The 19277-nt window shown below is 35.6% G+C and overlaps 3 protein-coding genes across 5 annotated transcripts; all 3 read left to right on the top strand.

Annotated features, from left to right (window-relative positions):
• The first annotated feature begins 592 nt into the window (after positions 1 to 592).
• On the top strand, positions 593 to 6370 carry LOC21391055 (E3 ubiquitin-protein ligase MARCH7). 2 transcript variants are annotated; one of them, XM_024166800.1, is made up of 8 exons: positions 593 to 1039; positions 2096 to 2593; positions 2824 to 2989; positions 3619 to 3916; positions 4472 to 4544; positions 4639 to 4729; positions 5033 to 5112; positions 5622 to 6370. In XM_024166800.1, exons 1-8 carry the CDS (start codon positions 956 to 958, stop codon positions 5775 to 5777), a joined length of 1446 nt encoding a protein of 481 aa, XP_024022568.1. In that variant the 5' UTR covers positions 593 to 955; the 3' UTR covers positions 5778 to 6370. The 2 variants fall into 2 exon arrangements, with proteins under 2 accessions (XP_024022568.1, XP_024022569.1); XM_024166801.1 differs by lacking the exon at positions 593 to 1039 and adding an exon at positions 1345 to 1382.
• Positions 6371 to 7848: 1478 nt separating this feature from the next.
• LOC112091955 (yrdC domain-containing protein, mitochondrial) lies at positions 7849 to 10051 on the top strand. Its single transcript, XM_024166807.1, has 5 exons — positions 7849 to 8037; positions 8160 to 8394; positions 8878 to 9053; positions 9311 to 9602; positions 9732 to 10051. The coding sequence occupies exons 1-5, from the start codon at positions 7944 to 7946 to the stop codon at positions 9796 to 9798; spliced, it is 864 nt and encodes a 287-aa protein (XP_024022575.1). The 5' UTR covers positions 7849 to 7943; the 3' UTR covers positions 9799 to 10051.
• A 1530-nt stretch (positions 10052 to 11581) lies between these two features.
• Positions 11582 to 18325, top strand: LOC21391054 (4-hydroxy-3-methylbut-2-en-1-yl diphosphate synthase (ferredoxin), chloroplastic). Of its 2 annotated transcripts, XM_024166793.1 has the most exons (21): positions 11582 to 11827; positions 12358 to 12588; positions 12808 to 12965; positions 13346 to 13452; positions 13546 to 13646; positions 13729 to 13805; positions 14327 to 14446; positions 14546 to 14776; positions 14919 to 15035; positions 15130 to 15204; positions 15303 to 15380; positions 15499 to 15558; positions 15646 to 15708; positions 15892 to 15954; positions 16158 to 16239; positions 16435 to 16573; positions 16716 to 16793; positions 16877 to 17036; positions 17128 to 17226; positions 17341 to 17445; positions 17804 to 18325. In XM_024166793.1, the coding sequence occupies exons 2-21, from the start codon at positions 12381 to 12383 to the stop codon at positions 17903 to 17905; spliced, it is 2223 nt and encodes a 740-aa protein (XP_024022561.1). In that variant the 5' UTR covers positions 11582 to 11827; positions 12358 to 12380; the 3' UTR covers positions 17906 to 18325. The 2 variants fall into 2 exon arrangements, with proteins under 2 accessions (XP_024022561.1, XP_024022562.1); XM_024166794.1 differs by lacking the exon at positions 15892 to 15954 and having other exon boundaries at positions 16095 to 16239.
• The last annotated feature ends 952 nt before the right edge of the window (positions 18326 to 19277 follow it).

The raw sequence follows: 19277 nt of genomic DNA, 5'->3' as shown, positions 1-19277 counted from the left end.
AATTATGAGAAAAAATAAATTTTAACATTTTAAATAATATTATATAATAATGATATAATTGATGTGTCAATTGTAAATTTAATATTTGAGTGTAAAAATACTCTTCAATACAATGTTATTTATTGTGTTAAATTTTTTATATTATTTTGTAGTAAATTTTTCACTAAGTATAACATGTAAGAAATAATTATGAGGAATGATTTAACATCTATATATTGTGTTAAATTTCTCTATAATTTTTAAAAATTAATAATTATGAGAAAAAAATAAATTTTAACATTTTAAATAACATTATATAAGTAAAAATTAAAATTACATACTATATAACGCTTTTTAATATTAAATATATAATTAACATTTGAATGGGGAATGATTTAACATCTATGGCCTCCAGATAAGAAAAGATAATTTTTAATTACAACAACTAAGAATAGTTTATTAATTATTATATTCATCAAATCAAAACGAAAAAGAGAAAAAAGAAAAGAAGAAAAGAAGAAAAAGTGGATGTTGAAAAGGAAAAGGTCCATGAAGCATGACTATGAGTCAGCAGAACTGGAGAGGAGGAGACGCGCGCGCACTGCGAGAGAGTTAGAGAGAGAAAGACAGAGAGAGAGAGTGTCTTTGTGGGGGTGGAGTGGGAGGGTGTGGCACAGTGGCAGTAGGCCAGTCCCACCGCCTCCTTTTGCCATAAATGGACACTCCCTCTCTCTCTCTCTCTCCATAGTTTCTCACACCAACTTCTCCTATTTCACTTCTCCTTTTTTTATTGCTCTCTCTCTCTCTCTCTCTCTCTCTCTCCTAAACATTTTCTTCTTCTTCTTTACTGTCACTTCTCCTATTCCCAAGCTAACTCCAGAACTCTCTCTTTCAATCTTTTCCTTCGTATTTCTTAGCTTTTTTGAAATGCAGGGAGTTTTTGCCTGAATTTCTTTGAGTTTTTGTATTCGAGGAAATGGGAGCTGATCACGGCGCTGAACAACTTCAGCAGCGTTCATCCGAACAAACTTCTGCTTCTCTTCCACTTCAGAATCAGAAGGTTTTCATTTTCTTTCTTCCATGTTCCATTTCTAATCTGGTTTTTTTTTTCTCTTAATTTTTTTTTTCTTTCTTATTTTTTTTTTCCTTATCCTTTTTTATCACGCTTCTTTCACTTCCATGCTTTACGGAATTCCAGACAAGTCTTCCATAAGCGCTTTTTAGGTTTGGGTTATTGGTCAGCGTTTATACGTTTCTTTTCCTGTTTCTACTTTCTAATATTTAAATTGGGGAACTCTGTATTTTAGCTTTTTTCCCCCCCCCCCTTTTTCTATTACTTTTTTTTACGTCTTTTTAGTTTCTGCTCTGATTTTTGCTTTTAGCTACCAATATATGCGAAACCAGTAAGACTCTTATACCATTTTTCACTTTTTTTTTCAGCTACTTTTTGAAATTAGAATTACCAGTATGTTTAATTCAAGTTATATATGCCTGCATAATGTGTTCAAATCGTTTAAATTTTTCAGCGGCCACATAAACATAATCGGGTGGGCTTAACCCTTAAGCTTAGTTGAATAGTAGATATTCTGATTGGTCAAAAAATCATACATAACGTTCATTATTACATCTATGTGTGTGTGTGTAGTAGATAATTATTTTATATCAGGTTCCAACCACAGCAGATTCTGTTCAATAACCAAGTTTAAATCCTTCCACCCGATTATGTTTTTGTATGATGCTCATCGTTGTAGAACTTCCGCAATCTACCCCATTTCAATATTTAACCTCTTATGACACTTGGCTGCCGTGAGACATCTTTGCCAATCAAGAACATAATCAAATGGTATGGAAAAACCGATGAATACACCGGAAATAAGCAAATGTTGATGTTTATACGAGTGTCAGGATATGATTTAGTTTGTCATGAAATTAGTTTCTCAGCCTTCTGTCTCCAGCTTGTCTCTGAAGCAGTATGTTTTTTGTACTGCTATTAGATTGGAAAATTGATTCTTTTTTGCTTGGCCTGGTAGTAGTTTCCGGTATCTATAGTATGACTCGTGATGGTTTGATTCTTCACGTATTCTTAGTTCAATGTGTGAATCCTTGTTCTTTCCAGGCTGAAGGGTCAATGAACATAACCGAAGAAACACAACAAGCTCATCCCTGGAAGCGGCAAAACCTCTTCCTGGAGATCCCCTCCAGACCATCAGATGCATCCTCACCAGATTTTGTTGGAATAAAGATGCCATCAACAACACCTAGTCCTACCCCGAGGAAAGTAAATTTTCTCCTGACACCCGATTCTGCCGCAGCAAGGACTAATGGATCTCCCGGACCATCTTCCTCTAGGGCCAAATCATCCATAAAAGGCCTCTTTCCAAAACTCAGCTTCAAGTCTCGAACTTCTTCAGATATTGAGAAGGCTGAAAACTTGCCATCAGAAGCATCTGCTGCAGGAACACGAGAGAAGCCTGCAATCGCAAGGTCATTGTCCCTTACAAAGCTATTCACACCTAGGATAAACAGAACATCATCTCTACCGGTAACTCAAATTATGGATTCAAACCCAGAGTCCACACCTGGTGGAAGTGTAGGTGGCACCCCAAGCCGAATCGTAAGTTTTTCCTGATTATTACCACAAGAAGAATAGTGGCCTTTCTAACAGTACATGCTGCTGAACATTCACGATATAGATCCTTGACTTGGTCAGCTATAGAAGCCTAAGGGCATCAGAATTTAAGTTACTTTTGGACTTACATTTTGTAGAATTTTTCTGATGAAAGCATCTAGGGAAGGATGTCTATACATTTTTTTTTTTTAATTTTAGGTTTTGTTTCCTTTCAGAGAAAAGGAGATCAGAATCGAAATATAGCTCGTTCACTTTCAGTCCCCGTCAATAGTAAAGAAAAAAGCATGAGGAGAATGGATTCATTTTTTCGTGTAATTCCTTCCACTCCCCGAGTGAAAGACGGAGATGTGATTTCAATTTCGTCGCCAACAGTTGATGCTGGTACTTCTAATTTTTTGAATATTTTATGTGCATTACCATAATTTGTTGACTTTATTTTGTAGTTTTTCCCATGTCAAACATTATTTGGTCTACATGGCTTTGGCCATAGTTTCACTTTCAAGTACTGCTGAGATTTTGATCATTGCCTAATTGCCACTTTAATTTTAAATTCTTAGCAATGTGCAACACCTCTATGCACAAGTATATTGCACTAAGTCAAAACTTTTCTAAAGATTTCCTTTAGCTATTAAGAAGGCTGAAAGATGGAGGAATTGTAAATGAATAGGTCTTAGAATCTGATTCTAACTCCAATTATGTTTGATTCATCTTTTTTTGTTCTTACTTTGTTTTTTTGGTTTTTTTTTTTTTTGAAGTCTTGCGTTGTTCTTTTGGAATGTAACTTGAGTGTAGTTTTTGAGTTGAATTTGAGTTAAAGTTGTAACTTGAATAAAGTTGAGTAAAGTTGAATAAAGTTAGAACTTAAAAGAACGTGAACTTGAATAAAGTTGTAACTTGAGTTTAAACTTTTTCTGAGTTTTGTTGCAAAAGAACAACCCTTCCGAGTTCCTGAAATCTATTTCTTTGCGATAACCAACTTATGTCCTATGCTAATTTCATGGTTGGCTTAGAAAATGACGATGCCAATGGTGAAGACATACCCGAAGAAGAGGCTGTATGTAGAATTTGTATGGTTGAACTATGTGAAGGGGGTGAGACTCTGAAGATGGAATGCAGCTGCAAAGGCGAACTTGCTCTGGCCCACAAAGAATGTGCCATAAAATGGTTCAGCATCAAAGGTAACAAGACCTGTGATGTTTGCAAGCAAGAGGTTCGGAACCTATCTGTCACCCTTTTACGAATCCAAAGCATCCAAACTCGAAACACTGGAGCTGGTATATCTCAGATAGCAGATGCTAGTGGATTCAGGCAAGTAACGCAGACTCCTACAGTCATAGTAACGCAGACTCCTACAGTCATACATATGCATCTGTATGTGTTTGTGCCTGAAAAAAAAATGATTACATTTTGCTGTTCATTGTTGAGAACTTGCGAAATGAGAGAGGATTTTATGCTGCGAAAAGTTTGAGTCCAAAGTTGAGGTGATATCCTTATGTATAGACGAAGATTACTTTATTGTCTTGTTTTTGTTGGAATCCGGAAGAAAGTTCCTGATTCTGTCGACTAGCTTGCCAGTCTTCATTATTGTGTACCAATAGAACGTTTTGTCTGTCACCATCATTCTATGCTATACATAACTGCATTAACATGATATTTTTCATGCTTCAATTATGTTTACGTGTTAAAAAACTACTTTATGTTTCACCTAATATACAATTCCAACTAAAAGTCACTACAGGAAACTGTTTTTTCTGATGTTCTTTTCTTCTTTCTACATTTTTGTTTGTTTATCTTATATACTAAATGTAAGAAATGTTCATGCACTAACTTTTTTTAATTATTTTTTAATTCAAAACTTATTAGGGTTTGGCAGGAAGTGCCTGTGCTTGTCATTGTCAGCATGCTTGCCTACTTTTGTTTTCTTGAGCAGTTGCTGGTAACATCAGATTTCGCTCTTATAGTCCTTTCATTTCTACATTTATATGTCCTTGGTGACAGTGATGTAATATGTAGTTATCTACTGTGTACAGGTGGGTAAAATGGATACAGGAGCAATTGCCATATCTCTGCCATTTTCCTGTGTACTGGGTCTCCTCTCATCTATGACTGCATCAACCATGGGTATGCCTAAAAAGAACCTTTGAAACTTTTAAAATTTTGGCAACTTAGGAAAGCAAAAGGGCTATATGACCAATTGTGACACATTTTGGTGAAGAACCACGATGTGTCGAATTAGAAAACACTCGAGAAATATAAATAGCCCATGTAGCAGCTAGGATTAGTCACTAACTATGAACTACGATGTAATAGAGATAAATATTACCACGTATCTCGTGAATTTCTTGTGTTGTTTTTCACAGCCCTAGATGATGATATAAATTCTTGGGGATTTGTATACACTTACCTAACGCCTTTTCTGTTCAGTGAAGAGAAGATTTGTCTGGGTTTACGCATCGATTCAATTTGCTCTGGTGGTTCTTTTTGCTCATATATTTTACTCCTTGGTAAGATGTGTCCCTCTGTACTGTTTGTTTTTGTTTAATGGAAGCTCAAATATTTGCCAGCATTTGTGCTGAAAACCCTTTGCAAAAAGAAACAATAGATTGAGAAGTAGTTAGTTACTACTGTTCCGTGGGCAAATTTGACCTTAAATTTTCTCTCAAATTCATTTTATTTATGTGCGGTAGATTCAGATTATCGGGATGGTCTTGAATCAGAAATAAAATGTGTGCGGTGTTAGTGAAATCCCAATGATGTTCTTTCTCTCAATTTACTGAAACCAGTCCAAGTTTATACTGGCTTTATTTCTGATTTCCTCAAAACATGGTGCTTGCATGGACCTTGGTTTGAACACAGATTAATCTGAATGGACGAAGGACGATGTCCGCTCTGAAAAAATTAATTAATCAATAGTATTATTAAAAAAAATTGAAAACCCTGTACACAATTACTTATTTTAAGATCTGTTCATTTCATATACTTGTTTTAATAGTGAATTATTTTGTGAACTCAGATTCATGTGCAAGCAGTTTTGTGTATTCTGCTTGCAACATTTGCTGGGCTCGGTGTTTCCATGAGCGGGAGCTCCATCATTGTTGAGTTCTTGAGATGGAAAAGAAGATGGCGAGCTTCATCGCAGCAGAGCCACGCTCCCCAAGTAATGCGGTGAGTGGTGACCAGGCCAAGCCAATCCCAGGAACTGTAAAAAATTCAGATAGGGTATATAGCCTCCAAACTGTAGGCCAAATCCCAGGTACTTTCAGTAGGAGTTGAGTTAGTTATTGATGGTTCATACAATATATTTTAAGCAGTTGTGGAGAACTTATTTCAATCTAGACGAGAGCATTCTTGATTTTGGTAATATGGGCTGCTACTTGCCAGGATCTTAAATATTTTTACACCAATTGTACAGGCTTCTATTTGTAGTGTCAATCAGATGCTTAAGAAGAAAGTTTAAAATGAAATCTCATGCTTGACATAAATTCTCAGTTGAAAATGCCCAACACGACTAATTGATGATGTTGTTGATGAAGATGATGATGATGATCATGTCGTAAGTTTCAACATTGTCACGCGGTAGTGTGATCTGACCAAATTTGAGATGAGCGACGTTTCTATTAAACTTGTTCAACACTTGTCATCTCCATAAATGCTTCACAATTTGTTTATTTATTACAGTATTCATTACAAATGTGAATGATTCAACTTCTTTTCTTAGCTTATCCAGTTTGGTTACCAATTTTGAGGCGAACCCATTCTATAACAAACGACATGCCATTTTCTGACAAGCTGTGAATCGTTTTTTCTTATATAAATACGAAATACCCCCTTTGTTATTTTGTTTACCGAAATGGCCGACATTGTCGTTTCATATGAAACCGACATTTGGTTTATTGACAAATCTAAGTTGAGTAACATTTCTTGTTGTCACGTAACGACGAATGATTTAGATTAGACGAGATGTTTACACAGAAACAGGGAGCAAATCTTCTTTGCAGGAAACGACATGTGGCTTCAATATGCAAATTGTTAAAAGAAATGTTATATTATCGAGTTAGAAGAATGGAACTGTTTTTAAAAACGGTTTTCACGTATTTTGAAAATTAAAAAATGAAGATGAAAATGAATTTGTTTAGTAAATATTTTAAAAACGAAAACAGTGAAAATAATTTTTGTAAAAAAATTAAAAAAACGGTTGAATTTTTATTTTTTAGTACTTATTAACAATATTATAATATATTAATTAATAAATATGATTTTATTTTTTTATTATACTCAATATAATATCTTGAAAATTTAACCAAACACAATTTCAGAATCGGTCTCAGAATGATTCTCAAAATAATCTCATTTTTATTTTTTATTAAAAATAAAATCATTTTAAAATAAATTCTAAACGCACTCAAAATTTAAAACCATGCACAGTCGTCTATGCATATACGACAGCTAACTTTTTTTCTGTTTTCATGTGAACGACAAAAACTTGCAGACGACAAAGGCCTCGTTTTCGTGATTAAACGACAGAAAAACTTATCAAATGAAACCACATGTAGTTTATAATTTATTTTTTTCTAAAAGATTCCCGAAATGATGGATAATTTGTTTTTTAAGTAAGAAACGACAATACTTTAGTTAGCTTCAATACAAACAACTACGTGTCTCTTGTTAGGCTTATACAGATCAAACTGAAACAACGAACGAGAACGAACTTCCACGACAAACGAAAGCCACAACTGATGTGTCGTTTCCAAATCAAACTACGGAGAAATTGAACTAAAAACTGCATGTCGTCAAGAGAAAACAAACGGGATGTCGTTTTCAGTAAAACACATGCTTTCTGAGAGAATCAAAATCACATGTCTAATTTTTTCTGTTGTAAATGACATCTAAACAATGTCATCTAATAGATTCAAATACTAAACTATGAAAAAAATCAGTTGAAACAAATGACGTATCGTTATTTTTGAGAGAATCAAATCATATGTCTAATTTTTTCTTTCTAAAAGATATCTAAACAATCACATATTAATTCTCGAAAAAAAAAATCACATTTTATCATTTCATCTAATAGATTCAAATACTAAACTACGAAAAAAAATCAGTTGAAAAAGAATTTCAGAATTTTCAAATGACGTATCATTATAGGGACCAAAATTGGACAGCTGACCCGAGTCCTTTCTCGCAAAGATAACAAAATTCGACGTCAAAACGACAATATTTTGAGACGAGCCGCATTTTTCTTTTCCTTCTAGGGCATCGTATGGTATCTATCCGTGCGTAGGGGTGACTGACTGGTGACACATGACCAGACAAACGGTCAGTAAAGCAGAGTAGGATGAACATGAACTTCCCAACGAGAATTGCAGTTAGACTTCCTCTGTTCAACGCTCCTTTGCTTCCTTATTTCACTGCCCATCTCAGTATCAGAGGTGCTCTTTAATCACATCCACCGTCAGTCTCTCTCTCTCTCTCTCTCTCTCTCTCTCTCTCTATGCAATTCTATTTTATCTTGAAGTTTCACATGTTGAACTGAATTACGTGACTTTATCAGGCGTACCCAGCATTGGGTTTGTGTCGTTCTCGCGAAATCATACGGTTCCGAGAGCAAGCTTTGGGAAGAAAATGGCGTTGAGTTCTGAGAAAAACGGCGTTTGCGTCGAGAATATATGTGGGGTGGTTCTTCCGGCCTCCGAGACTCACGCTGAGGAGGCTTGCGAAGCTCTTAGAGCTGGAAAGGTCATTGCTGTGCCCACTGATACTCTCTATGGATTCGCCTGCGATGCTTGGTATGGTTCGGTGCTTCGAATTATCTGTACCGTGTTTTTTGCCTTGGAACTGTTTGACTGAATTCCTCAAAGAGACATTGTTGTTGGTGATATTTTTTTTCTTCTTTTTTAACTTGCATTTGGAGACCGCTTAAACTTTTGTTTGAGTCAAAATCTTCTGAAACATAGTCATGTTGTCAACTTGAAAGTTATTTGTAACTACCAAAACCAAAGTAATAGTGGTAAGGTAACGGGTATATTAACATTGGATATTAAGTGAACTTTCCAAATGGAAATTTATGACTAGCAATCTTATACAAGTGTCAACTTACCACTTAATTGGCAAAAAAATAATAATAATAATAATTGGCAAAAAAAAAAAAAAAGAAGTAAAGTTACCACTTGCCAAGTTTTGCAATATATTGGCCAGCCTTTTTTTTTTTTTATGGTCAGTGCTACACTAATGCTAACTTTTGGTTCCTTTCAATGGGAGCCTAATTGCAGTTCTTTGGAAGCAGTTAATAGGATATACAAGATTAAAGGGCGTAAACACACAAGCCCACTTGCAATATGCGTTGGCGATGTATCAGAAATAAAGCGGTTTGCTGATACGGAGCATTTGCCAAATGGATTACTCGAGTCTCTCCTACCAGGACCTGTCACTGTTGTACTAAAGCGAGGTTTGTTCTTGAGATGTTTTACTTTCCTGGAAAAGAAGAAATTATGACTTTCTAGTCTAAAAAATGTGTCAGACAATGTCAATTATGACTTTTTAGTGTAAAAGATGTGATACATAGACAATGTCTTGCTACTTCCGTGAAATAATGGGTGGCTATCATGTCACTTGAGATCTTCAGAATTGTCATGAATAGTAACGTTTATACTTAAGGTGATGACGTATTGGAAAACCTTTTTGTGGTCCTTCTGATGTTTCTAGGGGAGGCAAGCATTCTTGAGAAGTCTCTAAATCCGGGACTGGAGAGTATTGGAGTCCGAGTGCCCGACTATGACTTCATAAGAGTCATTGCCCGTGGACTGGGAAGCGCGCTGGCTCTTACAAGCGCAAATCTAAGTGGGCAGCCAAGTAGTGTTAGCATCAAGGATTTTGAGAACCTGTGGGAACACTGCGCCTATGTTTATGATGGCGGCGAGCTTCCTTCAGGTAGAGCAGGCTCAACTGTTGTGAACCTCACCAGACTAGGGAAGTACAAAATCCTCAGACCAGGAAGGTAAAGTCTAAATATCCTACTTTCCCTTATTTATCCTGTCACACCCTGATTTTGTATTTGTTTTGGGCATGCGTACATGTGAATTTACGAGCATTTAACTGTGTTATGTTTTGGCAATTGAATTTGCAGTGCAATGGTGGAGACTGTTGCAATCCTTGAAAGGCATTCTTTAGTCGAAGAAGCGATGGGTACTTGAAACCATGTGTAGCTCATGTTTTTTGTTTTTGTTATTTTTGGAACTGGGATGGGAAATTCAAATTATAGACCCCAGCATTAAAGATTTGGAGTGCGAGTTTACCGGTAGGCTACAACCATCCCATGTTTGTTTGTAGGTTCGATATCATATGGCATTGGCCAAGGGATTTATTTCTATATGGGCATTGGTAAAACTATTACCACGTCTACTTCATTGTATTTTAATGAGTTTTTTATTTTTATTTTTTTTATAATCAATTATTTTAATTAATTATACTAAAATTCATAGTGCTTTTGCATAAGCCTTCTCTATTTTATAATCTTTACAAGAAACGTGCGTCATTCTATAATGAGCCCAATGTATATCTATCTGCCTTCGACGCAATTGTTCTGAAACCATACCACCATCAAAGTTTTTTTTTTTTTTTTTTTAAGCTTTTTTAAATTGGCCAATATAATATTTTTGCTTTATGGTTTTACCATTATGAGGCTGTGCAGGATTCCATTCAAAATTGGCACTTAATAAAAAAAGGTCCGAGCACTAGCCATAATAAATCAGCTTCTAGTACAGGTGGTTTGTTTTCTTTCTTTGACTTCCAAAATATTCAACTAAGCTTTCTATCTTTACTATATTTAATATTTATTTGAATAATCCAACAAGTTTTTGCAAAATTACGATTCAACAACCAAAATCAGTGAATGAGGATCCAATCTACTCTTCCAACCAAGGGGTGTTGACCTTGGACCATCTCATCTTCAATTGATTTTTTTTTTCCCCTGTTTTTGACCAATTTTCATTACATTGTGAAAACTAGACTATTTGTTCAAGATTTGTAGACATAGCTATAATACTATACCGATCTTAGTTTCCTAAGAAAATGAAAACAGTTTAATTATAATATTGTCTTGTAATGAAATGTCAGTATTACACATGAGCCCACTTGGCTAGCACATTTTGTACCGGAAATTCAAGTATCATGTACATGTCCTAATGCTACTCGTGAAAGGTTATTTAAATATATATATATATATGCAAATAATAAATATCAATATATATATTTTCATATAAAAAAATAAATATTAAAAAGAGGAGGACTACCGAAATAAAAGGCCAGCCGCCTTCAGCCTTCTCCTTTGATTCACGTGCTCTCTCTACTTTGGTTGTTAGAAGTTATAAACTGATATACTAAAGAAAATTTTAGTAAATAAAAATTAAAAAATATTTTGGTTCCTACTTGGCTGCTGTCTCGCTGTGTCTACGTAATTTTTGCACTTTAGTCCTTAAGAGACCTGCAAATTACAAACCCAATATTGTTTTCGGTCAAAGTCCAAAACAGGTGGTTGAGAACATATAATAATGGAGGGAGCAAATAGTAATCAAACATGTTAAGAGTGAAAAAGGAAAAGGTTTCAGGTATTTAAAAATTATTACCTTTAAAGTTCCCATCACGTACTATCGTAATTCAATTACTTATCCCATGTGACAAATACGGCTAAAAAGGATTAGGAATAAAGATGGCACCATCTTCAAGATGATTATTTGCTACTCAATTATTACATGACAGCAGTAATTCCTCAAAAACTTAATAATAATAAAATATTTATGAACGTTTTATAGTGGTATAAAGTCGATAAAAGGCTCAATTACAAATATATAAAGATTTGGGGGAAATAAGAAGATAGCGCAAAAATACGAGGACCACAGGCATAAAGAAAAAGCAGTCAACGACTAACGGCTGCAAATATATAAGAATAGATAAAGATGCCGAGGGAGAACGTTTTTGTCATTTAACTCTCCCTCTCACAAATCCCCATCCGCAAACTGCACAAAAAATTTTCCCTGAAAATTATCAATTTTTCTGGGAAAAAATAGATGTCCAAACAAAACAAGGAAAACCATTTCTGAACTTGTGAAATTCCTCGCCTAATAACGACCACCAGTTTCGTTCTCCTCCAGAGTCTTCTCTGCCGCTTTTGATCGAAGACATTTCCAAGCTCGGAGACTGACAGATTATTTGCTATATTTCCAGGTAAAGCTTTTTTTTTTTTTTTCTCCTTGACCGGAATCCTTAATCTCTATCTCTCACTGATTGAAGCTTCTTTCGAGCTTGTACTGCTCGTCGTTAATCTTCAGAACAAAAAGAGCCATTTTATTCCGTAAAAATTTTGAGTCTTTTCAGTTAACAATTACGTTCAATTTCAGGTAATTCTGGTCGTTATGTGAATTGTTCTTTTTAAAATTCTATTTAATATGATTTTGATTTAAATTCGTCTGGTTTGCTGGTATAAGCCGCTGTTTGGTTGCTTGGAAACTTGTTAAGAGGAAAGTGACTTTTGTAGTTTTTTCTTTTAAAGGTTTGACTTTTGTTGGTTATTATATATTTGTTATAGTTTCCCGCTGGTGGAGGAGTGAGTTTCGTCGAAATCTGAACTTTTTAATTTAATTAGCTTGATTTTCGTGGCAACCAAACAAGGCGTGTCAATTCCAAAACACGAGATAGTAATACTATTGACCAGTTAAAGTGAAATTCATATTGAATTCTGTTGTGGAATTGTGAAGGTAAAGTCTCAGCAGTTAAGGAAATGGCTGCCGGAACTGTACCAGCTGCGTTTTCGGGTCTGAAAAGCAGGGACTCCGGCTTGGGCTTTGCCAAGAGCTTGGATTTTGTGAAGGTTTCTGATTTGAAGAGGGTTAAGTTCGCTAGAACAAGAGTCTCGGTTATAAGGAATTCAAATCCTGGTTCAGATATTGCTGAACTTCAATCCACATCAGAAGGAAGCCCTTTGTTAGGTAATAATTTTTTTCCATAATTTAAGATGTTCTGTGTTGTTTGTAGTTGGTGCTATTTGGGAGAAATTGAAAGAAAGAAGGAAAAAGAAGAGAAACTCTTGGTTCAATGTTTTCCCTTTAGGCCTCGTGTTTTGGTATCTATGGAGATTCAAAGTCTATTTTCTAACCCCTTTTTTTTTTAAAAAAAAGCTTTATTGTTCATTTTTTTTCTGGATGTAGTACCAAGACAAAAGTACTGTGAATCCCTACACAAAACTGTGAGAAGGAAAACGCGAACTGTGATGGTGGGAAATGTGGCTCTTGGGAGTGAACATCCCATAAGGATTCAAACAATGACCACAAGTGACACAAAGGATGTTGCTGGAACAGTTGAACAGGTTCTTTCACTTCCTTCGTGGATCAGCTATTTGTAAATGAGTGTTCTGTTTATTTTCTCTTTGGAAACTTGATTGACTGTGTATCATTATGTTAATCACATCTCTGGCTATGCTAAGAATGTCTGGCATTTTATGTTGTGTAGTGTGGCTATCTAAAAAGTAGCTACTTGAATAGTTAACTTGACACTATGAATTCTTTTAAAACGTGTGGCTATTTATCTGGTAAAGGTTGAATAATATTTTGAGCTGTTGAGAATATATTGCAAACAAGTTTTTCGAAATAATAGAAGAGGTTAAGGTTCGGCTGATTTATCAATAGCCCAAATGTTAGTTATTGATTGTAACGACCGTTTTGATCAAAATTGCTATTGTATTTATAGGTAATGAGAATAGCAGACAAGGGAGCAGATATTGTTCGAATAACAGTTCAAGGGAAGAAAGAAGCAGATGCATGTTTTGAAATTAAGAATACACTTGTGCAGAAGAAGTAAGTTCGAGGCATTTTATGATCAATGTGTGAGAATTTTAGTTACACTCGGAGTATGGGGATAGATAATGTTATTGTCATTTGCTTGTGCAGTTACAACATACCTCTAGTGGCAGATATCCATTTTGCTCCTTCCGTAGCATTGAGAGTTGCTGAATGCTTTGACAAAATCCGTGTCAACCCTGGAAATTTTGGTAAGAATTTTTTATTCGATTGTTTTGTTTCTCGAGTAAATGATGTCAATTCTTCTAAATTCACGTAAGTTTCTTGTTGCAGCTGACAGACGGGCTCAGTTTGAGAAGCTAGAGTACACTGATGAGGACTATCAGAAAGAACTTGAGCATATTGAGCAGGTTAAAGCCATTCATTATCAATTCATGACCTCTGATAATGTCTAATGTCCAAAGCGTTCTTAATTTCATGAGCTATTTCGTTAACTATGCTCCACCCTTTTTTGTTTAGTAAACATTTAAAACAAGAATGTGTACGTTACAGTGAATATATCTTAGGAAGATGATGAATAGAGTAAGAGGATGAAACAAGTAAGAGTTTTGTAGACTATGTTGTTTCATTTATCCACTCAATGCTCTTTACTTTTTAAACATATGAGTCATCTACGAACAGTAAATTCACAAGAGCTTTTAAACACACATTCATTGAGTGGATGAACATTCATTAATAAAGACCCTATGTCTCATTCTTATCTGTCACTTGTACGTTCATTTCTCAGCTGTTCAGCTGTCTTCTCATTAGCTAAAAAATCATGTTGTGCGGACATAATACTTTGCTTAATAAAGAAGTGGTTGATGGTTATTCGATACTCACCAATGTAGATTTATATTCTACTTAATTGCTCTGTGGTTTACAATACCAGGTTTTTACTCCGTTGGTTGAGAAATGTAAAAAGTATGGAAGAGCAATGCGTATTGGGACAAACCATGGGAGCCTTTCAGATCGTATTATGAGCTACTATGGAGACTCTCCAAGGGGAATGGTGAAGAAACTTTTTCTGTCCTTCAGCCGAATCTTTTTTAGACTGACTTCTTCCACTCAAAACTAAAGGGTGTCACTCTAAATGCTATTGCTCAAACAGGTTGAGTCTTCATTTGAGTTTGCGAGGATTTGCAGGAAGTTGGATTTCCATAATTTTGTATTTTCAATGAAAGCAAGCAACCCAGTTGTCATGGTCCAAGCATATCGTCTCCTTGTAGCTGAAATGTATGTTCAAGGCTGGGACTACCCGCTGCACCTCGGAGTTACTGAAGCGGGAGAAGGTGAGGATGGGCGGATGAAATCTGCAATTGGCATTGGGACCCTTCTCCAGGTACCTTCCTGGTTTAGCTTCATAATTTGATGCACTCTTGGTTTGCTTTCAGTTTGCTAAAGCCACCATAATTTTATAGCTGGATTCAGAAAGGATTTTTTAGATAATTGTTTAGTAAGAGAATGTGGTATTGGACGTGCAGGATGGTTTGGGTGATACTATTAGGGTTTCACTTACTGAACCACCTGAGGAGGAGATAGATCCTTGCAGACGTCTGGCCAACCTTGGCACAAAAGTTGCTGATCTTCAGCAAGGGGTGGTAGGATTCTACAATATCCTTTCATTTAATTGAGATACTTCAAAGTTAAATTTAAATCCACTCCAACTTCCTTGGTGTTATGAATTTGCCTCAGGCTCCATTTGAAGAGAAACACAGACACTATTTCGATTTCCAACGTCGATCTGGTCAACTGCCTATTCAGAAAGAGGTTAGCTTTTAATATCTCAGAGAGTTGAAATCATTTGATGAAATCCTGCTGCCTAAGTTATATTATTTTAGACAACTTTTTGATACTTCATTTGACAGGGTGAAGAGGTAGACTACAGAGGTGTCTTGCATCGTGATGGTTCCGTTCTCATGTCTGTGTCCCTTGATCAATTAAAGGTAGCACTTGGTATCATACGTCCGTTTATCCCATTTTCTTTCTTTTCTTCACTTTTGTGGATGTGGGAAAGCTGATCTGGAAACCAGAAAAATTTCTAAACTTTATTGTTTGTTCCAGACGCCAGAGCTCCTCTACAAGTCACTAGCAGCAAAACTTGCTATTGGCATGCCATTTAAGGTCCATAAATTTTCCATTTTGTACTGTTCAGCAATTGCAAGAAATTGATCTTTGTTTCGTTGACAAGTTTTTATTCCATTGATTCAGGACCTGGCAACAGTAGACTCGATCTTATTGAGAGAACTTCCACCAGCTGACGATCATGATGCTGTGAGAATCCTACTGAACCCTTTTTTTTGTTTTTTCATTTTAGGATCAATAGCCTCTCTATATCTCTTAATCTTCTTTTTAGCCTATTCTCTCATAATTTTATTCAATGCCTTAATGTGCTCTTGCAATATTGCAACTTAAAGAGGATGGGAATGACTTTGATCTTCCTGTTTATTTAATCAGCGACTGGCTCTCAAAAGGTTGATAGACATAAGTATGGGGGTCATAACTCCTTTGTCAGAGCAGATCAATAGCCTGCTCTATATCTCTTAATCTTCTTTTTAGCCTATCCTCTCATAATTTTATTCAATGCCTTAATGTGCTCTTGCAATATTGCAACTTAAAGAGGATGGGAATGACTTTGATCTTCCTTTTTATTTAATCAGCGACTGGCTCTCAAAAGGTTGATAGACATAAGTATGGGGGTCATAACTCCTTTGTCAGAGCAGCTAACAAAGCCATTGCCGAACGCCATGGTTCTAGTAAATCTCAAGGAGTTATCAACTGGTGCATACAAGCTTTTGCCAGAAGGTACAACGATGTCAAAAAAGCTATTTGAAGAACTAGTATTTTGTTTAACATTTTCTTCCCATAACCAAGCTATATTTCTTGTTTCCTAGAGGGAGAGGGAGGGCTAGGGTCCATTAATTGGAAGGAATAATTTCATTTTGGGCAATAATTCCCATCGTGTACCCTACTTATACACGTTAACCTACTCCATTTCAGGAACACGCTTGGTTGTCTCCTTACGTGGCGATGAGTCTTATGAAGAACTGGAGATTCTCAAAGGCATCGATGCTACTATGATTCTTCATGATCTTCCCTTTGGTGAAGATAAAACTAGCAGAGTGCATGCAGCAAGGAGGTAATAAGAAGTTATCTGACAGCATAAATAATTGCTTAAATTTGTAATCCAGTACTTAATTTCTAGTATTAACATTTTTTTCCCTGCTTCTGCCTGTCTTGGCCACTCCTAACGTTGTCTTGTAACTTTACATTGGATGTAGGCTTTTCGAGTATTTGTCAGATAATGCCCTGAACTTTCCTGTAATACACCACATTAGCTTTCCAAATGGAATCCACAGGTATTACGAGATACATTCTCCTATTGTCCTAAGATAAGAAGGCATGAGGTGAGGAGTTTTGACTTGAGACCATTTTCTTGCAGGGATGACTTGGTCATTGGAGCCGGTAGTAATGCTGGGGCCCTATTAGTAGATGGACTTGGTGATGGTGTTCTATTGGAAGCACCAGATAAGGATTTTGATTTTCTTAGAAACACATCTTTCAACCTACTTCAAGGGTGTAGAATGCGGAACACAAAGACAGTACGGGGTTTTTTTACATGTAAAAGGATTTAGAACACGAAAAAGATATGATAGTGGAAATAATTTTATCATTGCTTAAATGTTGTTGCAGGAGTACGTTTCATGCCCATCCTGTGGCAGAACATTGTTTGACCTTCAAGAAATAAGTGCACAGATTCGGGAGAAGACATTACATCTGCCTGGCGTTTCGGTAATTACTTAATTCATGTTTTTTGTGATCAGATGGTCTTGAACGAAAATTTATTTAACTGTAAACAATACTTTAAAAAAAAAGAACTCATTTTCTTTCTTTTTCATGTGATAGATTGCAATCATGGGTTGCATCGTAAATGGACCTGGAGAGATGGCTGACGCAGATTTTGGGTACGTTGGCGGTGCTCCAGGAAAGATCGACCTTTACGTTGGGAAGGTATATTCTCATTTCCCACTTAACTTATAATTGGTCCGGTGTGGAAATTTTTGGATTATTTAACGCACTCTAAGAATTGTTCCTTTCTCTTCCTTAAGTCCTAAAATTATTTGATTCGATGGCTCAAAATGATTAGACAACCGGCCTAGCTCTAGGGTCTTTTTAATTAGTTAATTTTGGTTTCTCCTTACAACCCATAGAATTGGACATTATGCAGCAAAAGGAATTAATCGAGGCACTCCTTGAGCTTTTTATTACACATACTTCTTTAAACATTTAATTCTTTATTGTGGATTTGATTTAAAAAAATATAAAAAAAAAATGGCCTGGATTGATGGGATATTGGATTGTGTTTCAGACTGTGGTGAAGCGTGGAATTGAGATGGAACATGCCACCGATGCCTTGATCCAGCTAATCAAAGATCATGGCCGCTGGGTTGACCCTCCTACAGAAGAATAAAAAGAGTTTTGCATTTTGCTGTTTGAGAGAAAAATAAAGGCATTTTTAGTGAGAGGGCATTCCCCATTTCGGTTATATGTTTACTACTAGCTCAGAAGATATTAAATTACGGACAAATTTTAGCAAAAAATTAGGCACATATTAAGCTCCAACATATGCATTTAATAATGCATAAAAAAAGCAGCGTAATATGGACGATGTTCCTCATCTACCGTCAGAAACAACATTGTAATGCCCACGTTAATCGTTATCTATCGGAAATCTTAAGTTTTACTGCTTTAATGCGCAAGAGAGATTTAGCGCGATAAATTTCTGTAAATTTGATTACTTAAAATTCCTCGATTGTATATCAATGTAACAAATAAATTGTGACATTATGTATCAACTTCAATAATAATATGCGATTATGATTTTCTGTTATTGAAGAGTGTCACGTTCAGTCAAAGACGTGTGACAAGAAAACTGTTTGAAGAGGCAAACATTGGTGTTATGCACTATAATTCATAAAAGGTGGATCCAATTCATAGGTCTCATGCTATGTTTTATGCTCCCCAGAGAAGGTTTTTTTTTCCCCTGAAGTGTACCATAGCAATATTCGTGTACCAACTCAAAAGTCAAGTCGAATCAGATAAAATTTCTGACATTAATTTCTCCAAAAGGGGTAGATAGACGAATTGAGCGGCTGATGCTACATATTTGTTTTCAGTCTCACTCAAAAGGCAGGAAAAAAAATCTCAAAAAGAAAAGGCAGGCCGAAAGAAAAAAAAAAAAAGAAACAACAACAACGACGACAACTATTTGCATGTTAATACATGTTGATTTAGGCATTTAGCTTTTCCTGTTATTTCTTTTTTTCTTTTAAGGATTTTTTTCCCTTTTGGTACATGCATTAACATTATTATAATTTTTTTTTTTCGGTAGAAACATAGATAAACTGCATAGCCGAGAGTCAACCATTTAATAATCAGTAATTCAGAGAGAATTTCAAACACTGATAAGAAAATAAGACGAGACATTCTGAGTAGTCTTAAATCCATCTTTAATTAATCTCTTTCCATTTGATAAATTATTCAAATTCAAAAGCGGACTTCATTAATACGAAAAGAACGTGATTTACGCATTATTCACATTTAAATTGCTTCCTCTAAAAGTTCATGTGAAAACCAGCCAAACATTAACTCTTTTTTTTTTCTTTCTTTCCAAAGAAAGTCAAATGTGTTAACCAAAAAAAGAAAGTCAAATGTTCACCAAAGCACTCCCGTACATGCATTTTGTTTTCAGAAACTTTTTGTTTTTACTGCAAAAAATCAAAAAGAAAAAGAAAAACTAAAAAGAAAGGAAGTAAAAATCACCCCAGTTCGTTGATTCGAGT

Source organism: Morus notabilis, unplaced genomic scaffold (assembly GCF_000414095.1).
Source record: "Morus notabilis unplaced genomic scaffold, ASM41409v2 Scaffold196, whole genome shotgun sequence".
Taxonomy (NCBI): domain Eukaryota; kingdom Viridiplantae; phylum Streptophyta; class Magnoliopsida; order Rosales; family Moraceae; genus Morus; species Morus notabilis.
This window is presented reverse-complemented; position numbering and strand designations above follow the sequence as displayed.